Source organism: Lutra lutra, chromosome 2, assembly GCF_902655055.1.
Source record: "Lutra lutra chromosome 2, mLutLut1.2, whole genome shotgun sequence".
In the NCBI taxonomy this organism is placed as follows: Eukaryota; Metazoa; Chordata; class Mammalia; order Carnivora; family Mustelidae; genus Lutra; species Lutra lutra.
The window spans coordinates 200,495,830-200,516,110 of record NC_062279.1 but is presented as its reverse complement, the minus strand read 5'-3'; the positions used below and the strand labels follow the sequence as shown (position 1 = coordinate 200,516,110).

Below are 20,281 nucleotides of genomic sequence, written 5' to 3'. Positions count from 1 at the left end.
ATGGCTAATTGAACATAATAAAATTTATTGACAACAAAAGGGGGCTGGATGCTTAACCAACTGAGCCACACAGGTGCCCCTATTTATGAAAATATTAAAAAGCCAACAATGTTATTCTCTCACCAACTTTAACTGTACTCTTTAAAAGAAATAACATCTATTTGCTATTGCCATTATTTCTAAGAAACCTAAGTATATTTTAAAAACACAAGTAATTCTCTAGTCTAAAATTTCAACTCCAAAAGCAAAGATGGAATTGAGGAAATGTACTCTTATGAAAAGAACTGCCCATTTATCACCATTTGGGGAAAATGGGTGTGTGTTGTCTTTAGTGGTACACCCATAATGCACATGCTTGACTCATATACAAATGGCTAAAATGGAAAAGGTCAAGCTTTGAAAATTGTTCCTAGAAAATGGATTCATCTAGGCAAATTCATATGTGAGTCACTATATAGTTTGTATAACGTAAGATTGAATATGAACATAGACTGCTTTTTCCACTTCTGTCCAGAGAGGGTTTCAGTACATGTTTTCTTTAGAACATTCTCAGAAAGAACTGAAATGCAAAGCTATAGAAAGCAAGAGTATTTCTATATATAACACAGAGTATAGTTAAAATCATCATACCAGGGGCGCCTGGGTGGCTCAGTGGGTTAAGCCTCTGCCTTCGGCTCAGGTCATGATCTCGGTCCTGGGATCGAGCCCCGCATCGGGCTCTCTGCTTAGCAGGGAACCTGCTTCCCCCTTCTCTCTCTCTGCCTGCCTCTCTGCCTACTTGTGATCTCTGTCTGTCAAATAAATAAATAAATCTAAAAAAAAAAAATCATCATACCAGCTCTTTTAAAATCTCATTGCTGAGTAGCTTCCCCTAATTCTTCCATCATCAATTCTTGTTTGGGTTTTTCAGTACTTTTCCTACAAGGCAAATCTTCCTCATGTGAATTTTGAATGGTAAGTCCCTGGGCTAACTGATGAGATGTATTTATGATCACATTGTCTTTAGCTCTTAGAGTGTACGTTTCCTTGGGCTTTGCTCTTTTTTGGCAGAGCTGAAGGTGAAAAGCATCTTGGAAAGCACGGTGAAAATTCTCATTGAAGAAACCATAAATGATGGGATTGACACTGCTGTTGCAAAAGGCCAGCCAATGTGCAAAAGGGTAGATGTAGATGTTGATGACCCGCAGCTCATTTGGAGACAGGTCAGTGTAGTCTGAGAGCATCATCAGTGTCCACAGAGGCAACCAGGAGAGAATAAAAAGCAGGGCTACGATCAGGAGCATCTTAATGACCTTCTGCTTCTTCTTGGACACCATGTGCCACTGTTCCTGCTTCTGCTTGCCTGTGTGGGGTACTGTCATCTTGAAGAGTGAAATCCCAATCCTTCCATACATGATGACAATGAGGGACAGGGGAACCAGGTAGATATTGGCAAACAGCACAGTGGTGTAGATCTTCCTCATTTCCTGATTTGGCCAGTCTTCCCGGCACCAGTAGACTGGACTGGTTTTATTCTGGGAGTTGAGTCTCACTTGGTAATATTTTTCTTCTTCCACATGTAGCATTATGGCAGATGGGGACATAATGGCAATGGCCAGGACCCAGATGACCACAATAATGACAAATGCTGCCTTGATAGTGAGCTTTGGTTTAAAAGGGTAGACAACACACTGGAACCTGCAATTAAAAGCAAGTATCAGTGGAACATTGCCTCAAAACTTCTGACCAAGTTGTGAATTAAATTTAATTCTCCCATTCATGTTCCTCTCAAAAAACGAAGTTACCATTAGCAACAGAGTGGCATGCATTGGTGTTTTTTGTGACAGATATAAATTTCATCTCAAAATGTGAATAAGTTGAGTATCAGACAGTATATTAATCACCTTTAATAATAAAAGTGACCATTGTAACTAGCAGATATTGAACATGAATACTTAGTATTCTGTTCCAGACTCTTTCTCATTGGTTTGCATTGTCTCTTTAAACTTACCCACTTAAAAAATAGCAAAATAGGTCTAGAAAAAGTAAAAAAAAAAAAAAAAAAATCTTGTCCACAGCTACACATAATTTTAACACAAGTTGTTTGGCTCCAGAGTCCATTGTTAAACTCTCCCTCATGACCTTCTGTGGCCCCTTCCCATGTCATCTCTGTGCTTGGCCAATTGAACATTTAGCAAGCATGACATATAGAAGCTTGAGTGATGACACAGAGGCACCCAACCAAACCATAGATTCGTTTAAGCATTTTTGTTTCAAGACACTAAGTGTTTTGGTGGCTTGAGTCACAGCTATGACAGTCTGAGAGTTTCCATTATGACTTCTATTACATGCCTTCCAGACATTGTATGTCCTCTGGTGAGCATGAAAATTCAATCTCAGTACATAGCATAACCCTGATTGCATTTAACTGCAATTTTGGCATTGTGAGTCTTGGTGTTATTATTCATACTCACTATGATAATTATAGTCATACCATATACAACTATATAATATATTTTTCAAAGTACAATCACCTATTTAATCTTTGTTTTTTGTAATGAGTGTGTAAAGTGGAAAAATGAAAATTATTACTTTCCAGATCTGCAGGTAAGAAAACTTAAAGCTTTTCATGGCTCAGCAGCAGCTCCATATTAATTTATCTCACATAGCTTCACATACTAATTAACTTGAACGTTGATTGCTCTGTTGTCCTTCATTGCAGCATGTGTAAGGTCTGCTGTCTTAACTTCCAAGTTCTCTTTTAATCTTCTAATTAAAGAGTCTCCCCATCTACTCATCATTAAATTACAGGTACCTTCATTGGCACAATTCTAGGTATCTTTTTCTTTTTGTAAACCAACTGTTGGGGCTTCAATCTTTTTTCATTCATTCAACAAATTGTGTGTGTGTGTGTGTGTGTGTGTGTGTGTGTGTTCAGAGAGATAAAGATGAACATGATAGGAAATGCTCTCTGCCAGGAAACAGGCAAGGAAAATATTGTTTAATTATGCTAAAATCCTGCTAGAGTTTACACTTGGCCACTGCATTAGTCAGGGTTCTCTAGGGATACAGAGCCAACAGTATGTATAAATATACGGAAAGACACTTATTTTATGGGGTTGGCTCATGCAGTTTTGGACATTGAGAAGTCCCTGCAGCTGGCAAAATGGAGACACGGGAGAGCCGACAGGGCTTCCAGTTCAAATCTGAAGGCCTGAGAACAGGACAGCCACTGATACAAGTTCCAGTCTAGAAGCTATCAGACTCATACCCCAGGAGATCTAAGGTTGTAGTTTGAGGACAGAAAAAAACCTGATGTCTCAGCTCAAAAACTCGGGCAGGAGCAATACTCTCTCACTTGCAGGAAGGTCAGCCTTTTTGTTCGTATTTGGGTTTTCAATTTGTTGAATAAGGGCCTCCCAGATGAACGCGGGCAATCTTTTACTCAGCCTATGGATTCAAATGTTAATCTCACCAAACACACCCAGGATAACGTTTGACCAAATATCTGGGCACCTCCTGGCACGGTCAAGTTCACATATAAAATTAATCACCACACCACTTAGGAAAAGAAATCTCAGTTTTCTCTTTCAAGCAATGGGGGATGGTGCCTTGTTCAGGACCAGTGGCACCCAGAACTGATGGGATTTGAAGAGTGACTAGAAAGAAGTTGGAGAGAGAAGGAAAGTTCAAGAATAAATCTCAAGATTTTCATTTAGATTGGATGTGCGAGCCTGCCATTCCTTGGCTGGGAAAAAATGAGAAAAATAAGCTTTTTGTTTAGTTTTTTGTTTTTTTTTTTTGTGGAGGACTGGTAGGGAAGAAAGTTTAGTTCTGGGTCTGTGTTATTTTGAGGTGGTGGTTGTTGGATGTGTAGGTGAAGTTAATCTGGAGAAATAGGTTTGGGAGATTTTTTTTTTTTTTTTTTTTTTTTGTAGTTTGGCTTCCTCCAAGAGCCGACCCTGAGAAATGCATTTGGGTGCCAGTAGTTCAGATAGAGATGAAGGTGTGGTGGCTTTAAAATAGGTCTAAATTCTGGAACATGCCCTCCAACGTCCATTGAATGGCCTTCATGACTCACTTCTAAGGAACAGGATGCACAAGGGACACTATGTGATTTTCACGGACACACTCTCTTAGGATACCCATGCCTTGGACAGACATGAGAAGCTCAGCTACCTTGAAGCTGCCATGCTGCGGAGCCCATGCAGGGCCTGAGAAGCCCCAGTTCTCACTCCGAGATGTTCAAGTCTTCCCAGTCTGGGCACCAACATTAGGAAAAGGCTTCCTTCTTGGTCTTAGAACTCCCTCCCCGATGCCAAGTGGAGCAGAAACAAGGTATATGTTTCCAGTCAGTGAAGCTGCCCTCGTCATAGATTCCTGAGCGTCATGAGCCACTAAGTGGTTTGTTTTGGGAGCTGACTTGTTACACTGCAACAGAAAACTGAAACTCTAGAGAAATGACACATGGCTGGGAAGGCAGAGAGCAAAGGGTGTGTCACGGCAGGTGACCATAGTTTCATCACTTTTTAAAAGACCTAAAACAGGGGTGCTTGGGTGGCTCAGTGGGTTGAGCCTCTGCCTTCAGCTCAGGTCATGATCCCAGGGTCATGGGATCGAGCCCCGCATCTGGCTCTCTGCTCAGCAGGGAACCTGCTTCCTCCTCTCTCCCTCTCTGCCTGCCTCTCTGCCTACTTGTGATCTCTCTCTGTCAAATAAATAAATAAAATCTTAAAAAAAAAAAGACCTAAAACATGACAGAGATGAAATTTTTTTGGTAGGTCTATTCAATTCTAATCTATTCCACTTTCCTCAGAAATCTAAAGTTGCTATATGTCATTCCTGTCAATGTTTTTAGGCTTTGACAGTATTAGCCTGCATTTATAACATTTTAATTTCTATATTATGGCACCCTATCACATGCATCATTGCATAGCTTTGAGATTGTATGCTTCTGAAATTTATGCATTTTAAAATACATGGACCTAGTTAATTGATTTTACCTCATATACCATTATCCCTTGAGTAAACATAGCACAATATGCTTATTGTTTTAACCTTTTTAAAATGATATCTCTGCTTAGGAGGCATTGTAGAAACAGTGAAAGAGAAACTTAGGGATATATAATACTAAATCTGATAAGCTCAAGATGCAAGTAGAAAATACAAAGGATATTTCTTTTATTCACTGTAGAGGTAACATAAATAATTGTAAAATTAAGTTTAGTATTATATTCACAACAAAATTAGTAGTAGCATTTTTTACTAGTATAAAATAAGTATTAGTATAAATTAGTACATCAAAAAATGATTTAGCAAAATAGCAATAGAATGTAGTAAATTTGGAAATAATTGGCTCCCAAATTTTAATATAAAAAGATACCTTTGGCATACGCTTGTTAGCATATATTGCAAGTTCTGTTCTCTTTAAATGGAAACCAAAAAGCTAGATCTATAATATGGGTTCTTAGAAATAGATTAATATTTAAAACACAATCTACCAATTTGGTTTTTGATGTCAACAATTCTAGAGCATTTTGTTTTTTGAGGCATTATTCAGTTTCTCTCCCAAATATCTCTTAATTGCCATTGCCACTGCCTTACATCCTCTCCCACCTAAGTTGTTACAAAAGTTTAACTGTTCTTCCTTTCTCCAGTCTTATACAACTCCAAACCCTTTCTGTTTTCCTAAAATGAAGTCTAGTAATTACTCCCCCATATAAAAGACTTCAGCAGTTCCCTGATGTCTTCAGAACAAATGGAAGACAAGCCCATAGAAAACCCACTTGCCTCTTTCTGTGGAAGAAATGGTCACACCTAATGTGCCATTCCACCTTCCCATGTTCTAGCTGGCCTGCCTCTCTGTGCTTCTCTTGATAAGTATCCTCCACTTCAAGTCCATATAGATATCTATATATGGACTTAAGAGATGCTCTTTCCTCTATTTCTTCCCAAAGTTAGTTTCTAAATCTTGAGCAATCAGTTATGACCTCTTCTGTGAACTTGACACTCCCTGTCCCGAGAGGTAACTTGATCACTCTCTCCTTTGTACAGTTTGTTATAGTAGAGAGTATTATTTGTAAGTATTTGTTTTTTTTTAAAGATTTTATTTATTTATTTGACAGACAGAGATCACAAGTAGGCAGAGAAGCAGGCAGAGAGAGAGGAGGAAGCAGGCTCCCCGCTGAGCAGAGACCCCCGATGCGGGGCTCGATCCCATGACCCTGGGATCATGACCTGAGCCGAAAGCAGAGGCTTTAACCCACTGAGCCACCCAGGCGCCCCTGTAAGTATTTGTTAACATATCTCTCTGCCTCTACCAGAATGTGAACTTCTCTAGGCAGCACTTTGTCTAACTTGTTTTATTTTTTTTTTAAGATTTTATTTATTCATTTGAGGGGCAGTAGGAGAAGCAGGCTCCCTGCTGAGCTGGGAGCCCAATGTGGGGCTCATTCCCAGGACCTGGAGATCATGACCTGAGCCAAAGGCAGACGTCTAACCATCTGAGCCACCCAGGCATCCCTGTCTAATGTGTTTTAGATGATATACAGACCAGCGCAGTACAGGCACACCTCAACACTATGTGTAAATGATGATTAAATTTTCTCTTAAAATCTGGATAAAATTTTAGATTTCACATTTCTATCACTAGAAAATTTGATTGTAGTGAAAAATAGTATAACTATGATGTTGTAGACTTTGTGTCCCCTCAAAATTCATACCTTGAATAAGTGTCAGGGTCTTAACCCTGATTGGATGGTAGTTAGAACTAATTAGGTTCAAATGAGATCAAGAGGGTGGTGTCCTCATGATAGGATTAGTGACCTTTTAAAAAGAGGAGAATAGAGCTCCTGGTTCCTTGGAGAAAATGCCCCTCTGCAAACCAGGAAAAGTTCTCTCACCAGACACAGAAGCTACTAGCATCCTGACCTTGGCCCCAACCTCCAGAACTGTGAGAAATAAATTTCTGTTGTTTCAGACATACAGTTGATGGTATCTTATTATAACAGCCCCAAATAAGACATGTGTCATCCCTAATTATTTAATTTTAAAAACGGAAACTTTAGTAGTTTTATTTTATTACTGAACCTTTAGCAGATATATGCTGTGCTCTTAAAAGAGTAGATATTACAGATAAAATTTGGGGCAGATTTGGCAAATATAGTAGATTATACGTTTTTCATCAGATTCCAATTTTGGTGCTGACTTACCTATCCACAGCTATGGCAACTAAAGTAAAGACTGAAGCCGCAACTGATACTCCTTGGATGAATCCACTGATCTTGCACATTGTGCTTCCAAAGGGCCATCCTGAAAGGGATAAGAAACAGTCTTTGAATAGATCATATATATAGATGTATTTTTTTACTCTCACCAAAAATATGAACAGAAAAGCATGAAATCAAGACTGATGCAACTATTTCCTAAATGATATCCAGGGAACAATCATTGTTTTCCATTATTTTCATTAATATCTCCAGAGCTCTATTTTTAGTATACTACTAATAATGTCAAAACATAATGCAGTAGTTACAACATTCTAGGCATTGTAGTAAGTGCTTAGTATCTATTAACTTAGCTAATTCCCCAAACAGGCTTTTGAAGGCTTATTCTCCTCCTCATGATATAGACTAGGTAATATATACACAAATATCACATGCCTTTCCACAGCTACTTAGCAACATATTTAGGATTTCAACCCCAGCTGTATGGTTCTAGAGCCTAAACCATTAACCCTTATGCAATAAAGCCCTTTAAATGAATAAGACAGGAAGTATATTGGTTTTATAATTTGGAAATATACCCCATAAATTATGAGGAATAAGAGGTTCATGTAGAATAAATAAGATTAGTATTTATTCATATATTATGTAATGAGACAATTTACATTGTTATAAATAAGATTAGTATTTATTCATATATTATGTAATGAGACAATTTACATTGTTATAGAGTAAATATTTGTGTTCCCCCCCATTTAAATTCATATATTGAAGCCTTAAGCCCTCGTGTATTTAGAGGAGGGGCCTCTGGAAAGTAACTACATTTAGATAATGCCACAGGAGTGGTGACCACATGATGGGATTACTGCCATTAGAAGAAGAGAGTTTTCCTTTCCATGAACATGTACTGAGGAAAGTCCCTGTGAGCACACAGCAAGAATGTGGCTGCCTACAAACCAAAAATTGGACCCTCACCAAGAACCTGACCATGCTATCACCCTGATCTCAAACTTCTAGCCTCTGAAACAGAAGATAAATGTCTTATTGTTTAAGCCACCTAGTCTGTGGTATTTTTTTATAGTAGCCTGAGCTAACTAAGACATACTTTGAGAATAAAGAGCACTTTGCATGAACAAAATCAGTCTATTTGAATTACTTTCTAATCAAACCTCATTTACTAGCAAGTTTATAAAAGAAATATAACAGGTTGATATAACCACCCATCTACTATTTTAGGAAAGTAATGTTCTTCCACTAGTAACTGTTCTAGTTAAATTTTAAAAATCTGAGAAATATACAACTTAATTTTTTAAAAGATTGTGCAACTTTTTTTTTAAAGATTTTATTTGACAGATAGAGATCACAAGTAGGCAGAGAGACAGGCAGAGAGAAAGGAGGACGCAGGCTCCCTGCTGAGCAGAGAGCCTGATGCAGGGCTCGATCCCAGAATCCTGAGATCATGACCTGAGCCGAAGGCAGAGGCTTAACCCACTGAGCCACCCAGGTGGCCCTGTGCAACTTATTTTTAAGATTTCTTAACTAATTTTAAATATTCCCTCAAATCTAATCCAAGTATATCTAAAAAAAACTATTTGTCATCTATCTAGACCATCTTAAAATAGATGCTTGAGTGACTCCACTGAGTAGAAACCAAGAAAGAGCATGTTTTCCCAGTCCTAGAATTATTTGGCTGTTATAATATTAAACAAAAAGAGTGTGAATAGCCTTTGGTCAAAAATAAAGAATAAGCACATGATTTATCTCACCTCCCTCACTAAATTCCATTAAAATGAAAGCACTAGGGAAAATAAAACTCAAATAGAAAGAATGTGAAAGTGGGAAAATAACACAGTTGGCTGAGTTATGAATAAATGTAACCAGATGCCCCTTGCTTTTCCCCTGGCCGGCATAAGGATGGAAGTTAGTATCAGGAGGTGGAAGCAAAGTGGCTCTAGACTCTGACTCTCTAGATGCAGGTGGAGTGGGTACCGCGATGATGCCCAAGGATTAAGTAAAAATATTCTCTATCCAGTACTGTTGCCCAGAGACCCACTGGACTCTGGAACATAGCAGCCGGTGTTAGGATTCCTAAGGCAATAGATCAGAGAATTTCTTTCTGAGGAATGTAATCCTTCCAAGAAGACTGTTGTGCAGATTTTGACAGTCGTGGATTTCCCAGTGAATGGCCCAAACTAATGAGTCAAGAGTGGGCCTGACCTCGAATTTAAGGCACAGAGAGGTCCAAGTCAGCCATATTGTGTCTCACTTTGAAACACAAACAGCTAAGTAGCAACTGACATAAGGGAAACCTCAAATATAAAAGTGACTATAACAAAAAGGAAAAAATAAACTTAAGAGAAAACCAATATAAATCAAATAGAGGAAAATAGCCAGACATATAAAGAAAAAAGGAGACAGGACACAAATAAAATTACAGATGAGAAAAAAACAACAACCAACACCACAGAAATATAAAACGGTTATGAGAATATACAACCTAGAAGAGATGGATAAATTCCTAGAAACATATAACCTACCAAAACTGAAACAGGAAGCAATAGAAAAGTTGAACAGACCAATTACCAACAAAGAAATTGTATCAGTAATCACAAAACTCCCAACAAAAGCTCCTGGACCAGATGGCTTCAAGGTGAATTCTACCAAGTCTTTAAAGTAGAGTTAATACGTATTCTCTTCAAACTATTTCAAAAAATAGAAAAGGAAGGAACACTTCCAAACTCACTGTATGGGGCCAGCATTACCCTAATACCAAAACCCAGTAAAGACACCATAAAAAAGAGAACTATAAGTCAGTATCTCTGAAGAACAGAGATGCAGAAATCGTCAACAAAATACTAGCAAACTGAATCCAATAATACATTAGAAAAATCATTCACCACAACCAGGTGGGGTTTATTCATGGTTTGCAAGAGTGGTTCAATATTCACAAATCAATCAAGACATATATATCAATAAGAGAAAGGATAACAACTATACGATCATTTTAATAGGGGCAGAAAAAGCATTTGACAAGATTCAACATCATTCATGATAAAAACCTTCAGCAAAGTAGGTTAAGAGGGAACATACCTCAACATAATAAAGGCTAAATATAAAAAGCCCACAGCTAACATCATCCTTAATGAGGAAAAGCTAAGAGCTTTTCTCCTAAGATCAGGAATAAGGGAAGGATGTCCACTCTCACCACTTTTGTTCAACATAGTACCATAAGTCCTAGTCACAGAAATCAGACAAGAAAAAGAAAGAAAAGGCATCCAAATAAGTAAGGAAGAAGTAAAACTTTCACTATTTTCAGATGACCTGATAATCCATACTGAAAATCTGAAAGACTGCCAAAAAACTGCTAGAACTGATACACCAATTTAGTAAAGGATACAAAATTAGTGTACAGAAATCTGTTGCATTTCTATATGCTAGTACTGAAGCAGCAGAAAGAGAAATTAACAATCCCATTTAAAATTGCACCACAAATAAGATATCTAGGAAGAAACCTAATCAGAGGTAAAAGACCTGTACTCTGAAAACCATAAAACACTGATGAAAGATGACATAAAGAAATGGAAAAATTCTATGCTTATGGATTAGAAAAACAAATATTGGTAAAATGTTTATATTCCCAATGCCTATCGAAATACAAACAGCATTTTTCACAGAACTAGTATAAACAATCCTAAAATTTATATGCAATCACAAAAGACCCCAAATAACCAAAACAATCTTGAAAAAGAAAAGCAAAGCTGGAGGCATCACAATCCCAGACTTCAAGTTATATTACAAAGCTGTAGTAATCAAAACAGTATTGTATTAGCAAAAAAACAGACACATAGATCAATGGAACAAAATTGAAAACCCAGAAATAAACCCATAAGTATATTGGCAGTTAATCTTCCACAAATCAAGAAAGAATATTGGATGGGAAAAAGAATGTCTCTTCAACAAATAGTGTTGGGAAAACTGGGCCACTTTCTTATACCATACACAAAAATAAACTTGAAACCATAAAAATCCTAGAGGAGAACACAGAAAGTAACTTCTCTGACATCATAACTTTTTTCTTGAGATGTCTCCAGAGGCAAAGGAAACAAACAAACAAAAAATATTGGGACATGGTCCTCTCAATTGATGCAGAAAAAGCATTTGACAAAATCCAGCATCCGTTCCTGATTAAAACACTTCAAAGTATAGGGATAGAGGGAACATTCCTGAACTTCATCAAATCTATCTATGAAAGACCCACAGCAAATATCATCCTCAATGGGAAAAAGCTTGCAGCCTTCCCATTGAGATCAGGAACACGACAAGGATGCCCACTCTCACCACTCTTGTTCAACATAGTATTAGAAGTCCTAGCAACAGCAATCAGACAACAAAGAGAAATAAAAGATATCCAAATTGGCAATGAAGAAGTCAAACTCTCTCTCTTCGCAGATGACATGATTCTTTATATGGAAAACCCAAAAGACTCCACCCCAAACTACTAGAACTCACAGCAACTCAGCAACCAGGCAGGATACAAAGTCAATGTACAGAAATCAGTGGCTTTCTTATACACTAACAATGAAAATACAGAAAGGGAAATTAGAGAATCGATTCCCTTTACTATAGCACAAAGAACCATAAGATACCTGGGAATAAACCTAACCAAAGAGGTAAAGGATCTGTACTTGAGGAACTACAGAACACTCATGAAAGAAATTGAAGAAGACACAAAAAGATGGAAGACCATTCCATGCTCTTGGATCGGAAGAATAAACATTGTTAAAATATCTATACTGCCTAGAGCAATCTATAGTTTTAATGCCATTCCGATCAAAATTCCACCAGTATTTTTCAAAGAGCTGGAGCAAATAATCCTAAAATTTGTATGGAATCAGAAGAGACCCCAAGTCGCTAAGGAAATGTTGAAAAACAAAAATAAAATTGGGGGCATCACGTTACCGGATTTCAAGCTTTACTACAAAGCTGTGATCACGAAGACAGCATGGTACTGGCATAAAAACAGACACATAGACCAGTGGAACAGAGTAGAGAGCCCAGATATGGACCCTCAACTCTATGGTCAAATAATCTTCGACAAAACAGGAAAAAATATACAGTGGAAAAAAGACAGTCTCTTCAATAAATGGTGCTGGGAAAACTGGACAGCTATATGTAGAAGAATGAAACTCGACCATTCTCTTACACCGTACACAGAGATAAACTCAAAATGGATAAAAGACCTCAACGTGAGACAGGAATCCATCAGAATCCTAGAGGAGAATAAAGTCCTAGAGGAGAATAAAGGCAGTAACCTCTTCGATATCAGCCACAGCAACTTCTTTCAAGATATGTCTCCAAAGGCAAAGGAAACAAAAGCGAAAATGAACTTTTGGGACTTCATCAAAATCAAAAGCTTCTGCACAGCAAAGGAAACAGTCAACAAAACAAAGAGGCAACCCACGGAATGGGAGAAGATATTTGCAAATGACAGTACAGACAAAAGGTTGATTCCAGGATCTATAAAGAACTCCTCAAACTCAACACACACAAAACAATCATATCAAAAAATGGGCAGAAGATATGAACAGACACTTCTCCAATGAAGACATACAAATGGCTATCAGACACATGAAAAAATGTTCATCATCACTAGCCATCAGGGAGATTCAAATTAAAACCACATTGAGATACCACCTTACACCAGTTAGAATGGCCAAAATTAGCAAGACAGGAAACAACATGTGTTGGAGGGGATGTGGAGAAAGGGGAACTCTCTTACAGTGTTGGTGGGAATGCAAGTTGGTGTAGCCACTTTGGAGAACAGTGTGGAGATTCCTCAAGAAATTAAAAATAGAACTTCCCTATGACCCTGCCATTGCACTACTGGGTATTTACCCCCAAGATACAGATGTAGTGAAAAGAAGGGCCATCTGTACCCCAATGTTTATAGCAGCAATGGCCACAGTCACCCAACTGTGGAAAGAACCAAGATGCCCTTCAACGGATGAATGGATAAGGAAGATGTGGTCCATATACACTATGGAGTATGATGCCTCCATAAGAAAGGATGAATACCCAACTTTTGTAGCAACATGGACCGGACTGGAAGAGATGATGCTGAGTGAAAGAAGTCAAGCAGAGAGAGTCAATTATCATATGGTTTCACTTATTTGTGGAGCATAACAAATAGCATGGAGGACAAGGGGAGATGGAGAGAAGGGAGTTGAGGAAAATTGGAAGGGGAGGTAAACCATGAGAGACTATGGACTCTGAAAAGCAATCTGAGGGTTTTGAAGGGGTGGGGGGTGGGATGTTGGGGGAACCAGGTGGTGGGTATTGGAGAGGGCACGGATTGTATGGAGCACTGGGTGTGGTTCAAAAACAATGAATACTGTTATGCTGAAAAAAAATTTAAAAAATTATAAAAAAATATTGGGACTTTATCAAAATAAAAAAGCTTTGGCACAGCAAAGGCAGTCAACAAAACTAAAAGGCAACCTATGTGATTGAAGAAGATATATAAAGAACTTAACAAAGAATTTAAGAACTTAAACAACTCAGCACCCAAAAATCAAATAACCCCATTAAAAAATGGGCAGATGACATGAGCAGACATTTCTCCAATGACAATGTACAGGTGCCCAATAGACACATGAAAAGATGTTCATCAGCACTTAGCATCAGGGAAACAGCCAAGTTTCCCATTGATTGAGGAATGGATAAAGATGTGGTGTGTGTGTGTGTGTGTGTGTGTGTGCGCGCAATGAGGTATACACATATATGCAATGTGGTATATACATATGTGTGGTATATATATGCAATGTGATATATATATGCAATGTGGTATATATGGATCTGCAAAATGATGTGTGTATGTGTATATACATATGCAATGTGGTATGTGTATATATGCAATGTGGTATGTGTATATATATGTAAAGTGGTGTGTATATGTATAGCTTTATATATATATATATATATATGTATATATATATATATATATATATGCATATATATGTGTGCAACCCCCCCCACATATATACATGCAATGGAATATTATTCAGCCACAAAAAAGAATGAAATCTTGCAGTTTCCAACTACATGGGTGGACCTAGAGAGTACAATGCTAAGCAAAATAAGCCTGTCAGAGAAAGATAAATACCATATGATTTCACTCCCATGCAGAATTTAAGAAACAAAACAAACCAGCTTAGGGGAAAAGACAAACTGAGAAACAGGGTCTGAACTATAGAGAATAAACTAATGGTCATCAAAGGCGAGATGGGTGGGAGGATGGGTTAAGCAGGTGATGGGGATTAAGGCATGTACTTGTTATGAGGAGCACCAGGTGGTGTGTGTAATTTTTGAATCCTTATCTTGTACACCTGAAAGTAATATAAAACAACTAACTGGGATTAAAATTAAAAAAATAAAAAATAAACCTCAGATACAACACATTTCATCAATGAAATGTGCCTGATAGTATAAGAAACATGCAGAAAATGAAAATAGCTCAAAGAATTTAAAACATGACAACATAGAACTCAATATAATGTCTACAAGAGAAAATTGAGAAAATCTTTGAAAACGGAACAATTAGGGAGAGAGAATGAAAAAGATTTTTTTAAAAAACAGCAACCCGGAACCTCCACTATCTAATAGGAATTGAAAAAGGTAAAATGGAAGGGAATTATACAAGAAAATTCCCCAGGATTAAGAGGCATTCTATTTTTGATTGAAAGGGCCTGGTGTGTGTCCAACACAATAAACAAAAAATATAAAAGATTTTTTTCAAGGCAAAATTGCCTGAAATTCAGAACACTAAAGATAAAGAGAAGTCCTGGGAATTTTCAGGAGAAAAAACAAAATGCAAATCACGATAAAAGAAGCAAGCGTGTAATGTCTTTAGATTTTTTAGCAGTAATGTCAGGTTTCTTAGCAATAACAATATCCTTGAATACTTTATGCAGCTAACTATAATCCAATATGAGGGCAGAATAAGTATAATTGCAGACAAACCAGATCTCATTTTTTTTAACTCTTAATGCACACTTTCTCAGGAAAGTGATAGAGAATTAACCAAGGAAGAAGACATGGCTCCAGAAAAGAGACGTGAAGAGAATCATTAGGGTTTCAGTGAAGGGACATCCCAGAGCAGTAGCCACTGATCTCCATGCCTGAAGGGTAAGATGTCTGAATAGAACACAAGGGTGGAGAGCACCAGGGGGCGGCTCTCCAGAAAAAAGATGCAATTCACAGGTTGCCTGATACATTTGAAGGTGTTGACAAGATATTAACACTCCCGGAAGAGAATTTGAGGATATGTGACTTATAGGTACATACCCCAAACTAAGCAAATCAAAATATGATTAAATCCAAGAATACATTTTATAAGATAGACATTGATATCCTAGCACTCGGCATGCCTCACCAGGGCTAAGATACATGTAACGTTAGGAATGTATTCTCTGCATACTGACTTAAAAAATTCTAATTACACTGGGAAAATGAGAGGAGACAAAGAGTGTGAATGTGTATTTGTATGTCTATATATATGCATCTGATTGCATTTGTACACAATTCCAGCCAATCCTGCTTTCCCAACTTCCTATTCAGCAGTATCTGACAGTTTCTATGCATTTACGTTCTTTTGTTCTATGTCATTTTAGTGGAGTCTGGTGAGGGAAACTACCTCTTGTGGTAAGAGAGGATTCAGACAACTAATGTACCTCTCCCACAATGTGAAGATAATACATTATGGAAACATTATGGTTTCATTATGGAATACATTATGGAAACAAGTTGCTTAGAAATAGGAGAGTACTATACAGTATAGAGTAACTAGAGGTAAGGAAGGGTAATAATGTGTATGGAGAAGCTGAGATAATTTCATTATAAATACTTAGAGGAGGGAGATACTGAGAGCATTTCTTACTGGAAAAATAAGTTTCTTGAGAGTGATGACAATAATTTAAATCAATTCTTTCACTCTTTTTGCCTCACACAATATCTTAAAATGTACCTTGTTTTAAAAATGTGCATTCTTGTATGTGCTATGGTGAGTGCTGGGAAGTGTGTAAACCTGGTGATTCACAGACCTGTACCCCTGGGGCTAATAATAAATTATATGTTAATAAAAATTTTTTTAAAAATGTACATTCTTGATAATTTATTTTTAATGCCAGACCTCACAAAATGCAGAATCGATGAGTACAGATGCTAAAAGAGGCACTCTTCAACTCTCCCCAGCTCCTGCTCCAGAGAAGGGAAGGAAACAGAAATCCGAAGAGAAACCTCTTATTCTTTAGTAAACTGAAAATGCTATGAAAGGCTAAGAACTATGACAGAGCTCACGTTGCTCTAAATATTTTTGTTATGCAACTATACTATCATTTAAATTTTTTAAAAATTTAAGTTCAACTTAATTAACATCTACTGTGTTATAACTTCAGAGGTAGACTTCGGCGACTCATCAGCTGCATACTCATCAGCCAGTTCTTACTTCGGGTGCCTTCCTGAATGCCCATCACCCAGTTACCCCACCCCCTCACCTACCTCCCATCATTTTCTTTCTTCTACAGATCTGGACTATGAATATCGTGAGTACCATTCATTAATTAATACAACAAATTCTTAGTAAGCAGGTGCTATGCACCAAAATGGTTCTGGGAGCTGGAGATACACCACACTTTCAGAGTACATGATGTAGCGCTAGAGAAGTAGTCATACAGGCCGGAGGGACTCTACAGTAGTACCCAGACCGCTACAATGTGGAGTTACTTGTGTTGCATTCGTCCCTTATCACGATGAACTACCATTTTGGAGAAATCATTGGGATTGCTGCTCATCTTCCCTCAAAAACTATTGGAAATCTCCATCGCTAACCACAAGAGGGCCTCAATGCCTGCTGTTAGATTGAAGACATTGGGTCAATTGAAACCAGAGTTATCAGTTTCTGAACTTTGCACTGCATACTATTACCAATAATATTTCTACATTATATGTGCCCTGAACCACACAAGAAAATTCAAAGTCTTTAGTAAAAGATGTTAGATTTCATTCTCCGATGACCTTCAGTGAGTACTCTAAAAAAAAAGTTTCTACTCTTCATCTCTGTCACCTGCTTTATTTTTATCCCTAATTCTTATCAATCTCTGACTACTTACACTGTATCTATTTGTTTATTGTCTTTCTCCTCCTTTAAAATATAGACCCTATGAGGGTACGTACTCGGAGCCTTTCTTGGAACTCCATAAGAATTTATGAATGAATGAATGGCCCTGCCACGGTTGCAGGCTTAGGAGACAGAAATTCCCTCCTTTCATCCTTGCACCATACACAAGTCAACATACCTGCTATAATATTGTCCAGCAGTGTGATAGGCATGCAAAATATGCCAACCAGTAAATCACTTATTGCCAGGTTCAGGATAAAGAGATTAGTGACGGTGTGCATATGTTTTTTCCTCATCACAGTAAAACAAACTACTGTATTTCCCACCATGCACAGGACGAAGATGAGAAAGTAGGAAATAATGAAGATTGCTGCCACTTGAGGCTGGTGAAGATAGTAGTTCACATAGGTGATATTGATATCTGAGTATAGGTGATACTTTGTGTCATTGATACTCCAAATATCATGCCAGTTTTCTGAAGAGTTTGAGTCCCATCTCTCATTCATGATGGACCTGAACAAAGGAGAGGTAGAAAAGAAAAATCATAATTAGAAGCCAATAGAACATAAGTTATGTACATGAGTTTAAAAGGAATACTTTTAAAGTGCAAGGGGATTTTGATGGTCCTTCTATAATAATCCATTAATTCTGCATGGAACGGAGCTATATATAATACAGTCGAATTATTAGAATTTTAACCAAGAGAACTTTAAATTTCCACTTTGTTTCATAAATAACAATTAGTATATTTTCTATGTCCTCAGTATGCTCTGTATTTCACTTTATTATACCTCCTATTCATTTGCAAAGTTTCAAGGGAAACTCTGTAAGTGAAACCTTTTGAAATTCCTTTTCTCCTGTCTCTAGGTATCATAACCTGTCAAAACCTACTTGTTCCTTTAAGGCTAACTTACATGTTTTTAGCTTTCCTGGCAATTTAAACAAGATGAGGTGTCTCCATCTTTAAAACTGCCTTTGAAATAAACTTCTTGTAGATTTCTTATTCTGCTTTGACTGAGTTAATTGAATATGTCTTTTATATATGCATGGATAGCCACTATACTGTGAATTTCTTAAAATAAGCCCATATTTGCCTTGGCTTCACTTAACATAATTCCATTCACACAGTATGTATTCAATAAATATTTTTATTTGGAATCCATATATCTTCATGTAGACATGTCAGTCAACCTTATATGTCTGAGGTCCTCAAGAACATGTCCAGATCTGGTGATTTACTAGAAGGCTTCAGAGGATTTAGCATTTGGTGTATCCACAGCTAATATTTATTAAAGCAGGATACCAAGCAAGATCAGCAAATAGCAAGGCACGTAAGATAAAACCTGCAGTAAACCAGCTTCTAAGACTCTCTCTCAGTGGAATTACATGGTGAGTTAATTCCTCTAGCAATGAGTTCAACAACACGTATGAAGTGTTGTCTACCAGGGAAGCTCATTAGAAACTCAGTGCCCTAGGTTTTTAATTGGAGAACAATCACATGGTACATTCCTCCTAGCGGTATCAAAATTTCACACTCCCTGATGGAAAGCAGGTGTGCAGAAGAAACAATGTTGTTTGTACAGATTAGGTATAATAAGCACTCTCACCATTTATGGACACTTTATAGCAATATAAGGAATTGTATTTGACTTAAGTTCCCAGACTCTAACCAAGGGCAGACCTTGTGAGCAGTCCTTTCTAAAGATAGCAGGTTCAGGCCTGCTTGTTAACTATTTTCTGCATACCTCATTATCACTATATTTTCCAGTGTTTCAAGTGCATACCTTATTATTTTAGGGGAGTATGTTTATTCTTTTTTTTTTTTTAAGATTTTATTTATCCATTTGACAGAGATCACAAGTAGGCAGAGAGGCAGGCAGAGAGAGAGAGGAGGAAGCAGGCTCCCTGCAGAGCAGAGAGCCCAATGTGGGGCTCGATCCCAGGACCCTGGGATCATGACCTAAGCCGAAGGCAGAGGCTTTAACCCACTGAGCCACCCAGGCGCCCCGGGAGTATGTTTATTCTTATAAATACTGCATAAAGATTAAGGTTCATAGTATTCATTTCAGATACTTGACTTTGGATAGTTTTTTCTATTTTAGGTACAGTAAAGAGTAAGTAAGTTACTATAAGACAAGTATATAAATATAAAACAAGTCAATAAAAACATTTCTCTCCGATATTTTGCCATTTTATTTCTTCCCTTTAATTTTTAAGGCTCATCTCTGCTTTTCAATATTTAATGTCCCTAAGCCCGAATAAAAATGAAAAATGAAAAGAAAGTGAGTGTGGGGTAGGGTGAAGGCTTGGAGAGAGAAAAAGGATGGAATTTGAGTAAGCAAGATTTCACTATTCCTATTATTGGCTTGAAAACTCTATGTGGCAAGATAGCAACATGCAGTACAGAGGAGTAGCAGAAGGACATGTAATATTTAAGTGTTCTTTCCTCCTGATACACAATGGTAAGAATTTTGTACATGCGGTCAGAGTTTCGGCTACTAAATTAACCTATAATGGGGGATAGGGTAATACCACTCATAGTACTATGGTAGTGAGGCAGAGAAAAGCCAGCTTCTCATTGATCCTGGGAAGATCCCCTTATCTCAATTTAATATACCAAGGAAAATTGCTCTGTGGTATTCTTGCATCTGGCATCTTTTTCATTGGGCACTTAAAAATTCTATACAGATGATTAAAAAGCTTTAAATAAAATCTTCCTTCAATTAAATACCTTTCCTGTTTCCAGTTTTTTTTTTTTATAATCTGGAAAAAAATGTGTTATCATATCATTATCTGAATGCAACTATATAGAATAAAACCAGATGACATAGCTTAAATTCTTTTTTTAAAATTTAATTTTTTTTCAGTGTTCCAAAATTCATTGTTTATGCACCACACCCACTGC

At 37.4% G+C, this 20,281-nt stretch overlaps 1 protein-coding gene across 1 annotated transcript in view; it reads right to left on the bottom strand.

Moving 5' to 3' along the window:
- Positions 1 to 851: 851 nt before the first annotated feature.
- The window catches only part of NPFFR2 (neuropeptide FF receptor 2), a 99,323-nt gene continuing 79,893 nt past the window's right edge, over positions 852 to 20,281 (bottom strand). Inside the window, exons 2-4 of the mRNA XM_047719867.1 lie at positions 17,555 to 17,889; positions 7,191 to 7,290; positions 852 to 1,677 (exon numbers count right to left, since the gene is read on the bottom strand). Coding sequence (XP_047575823.1) covers positions 852 to 1,677; positions 7,191 to 7,290; positions 17,555 to 17,882 — 1,254 coding nt within the window. The 5' untranslated portion in view covers positions 17,883 to 17,889. The remainder of the gene's footprint in view (positions 1,678 to 7,190; positions 7,291 to 17,554; positions 17,890 to 20,281) is intronic.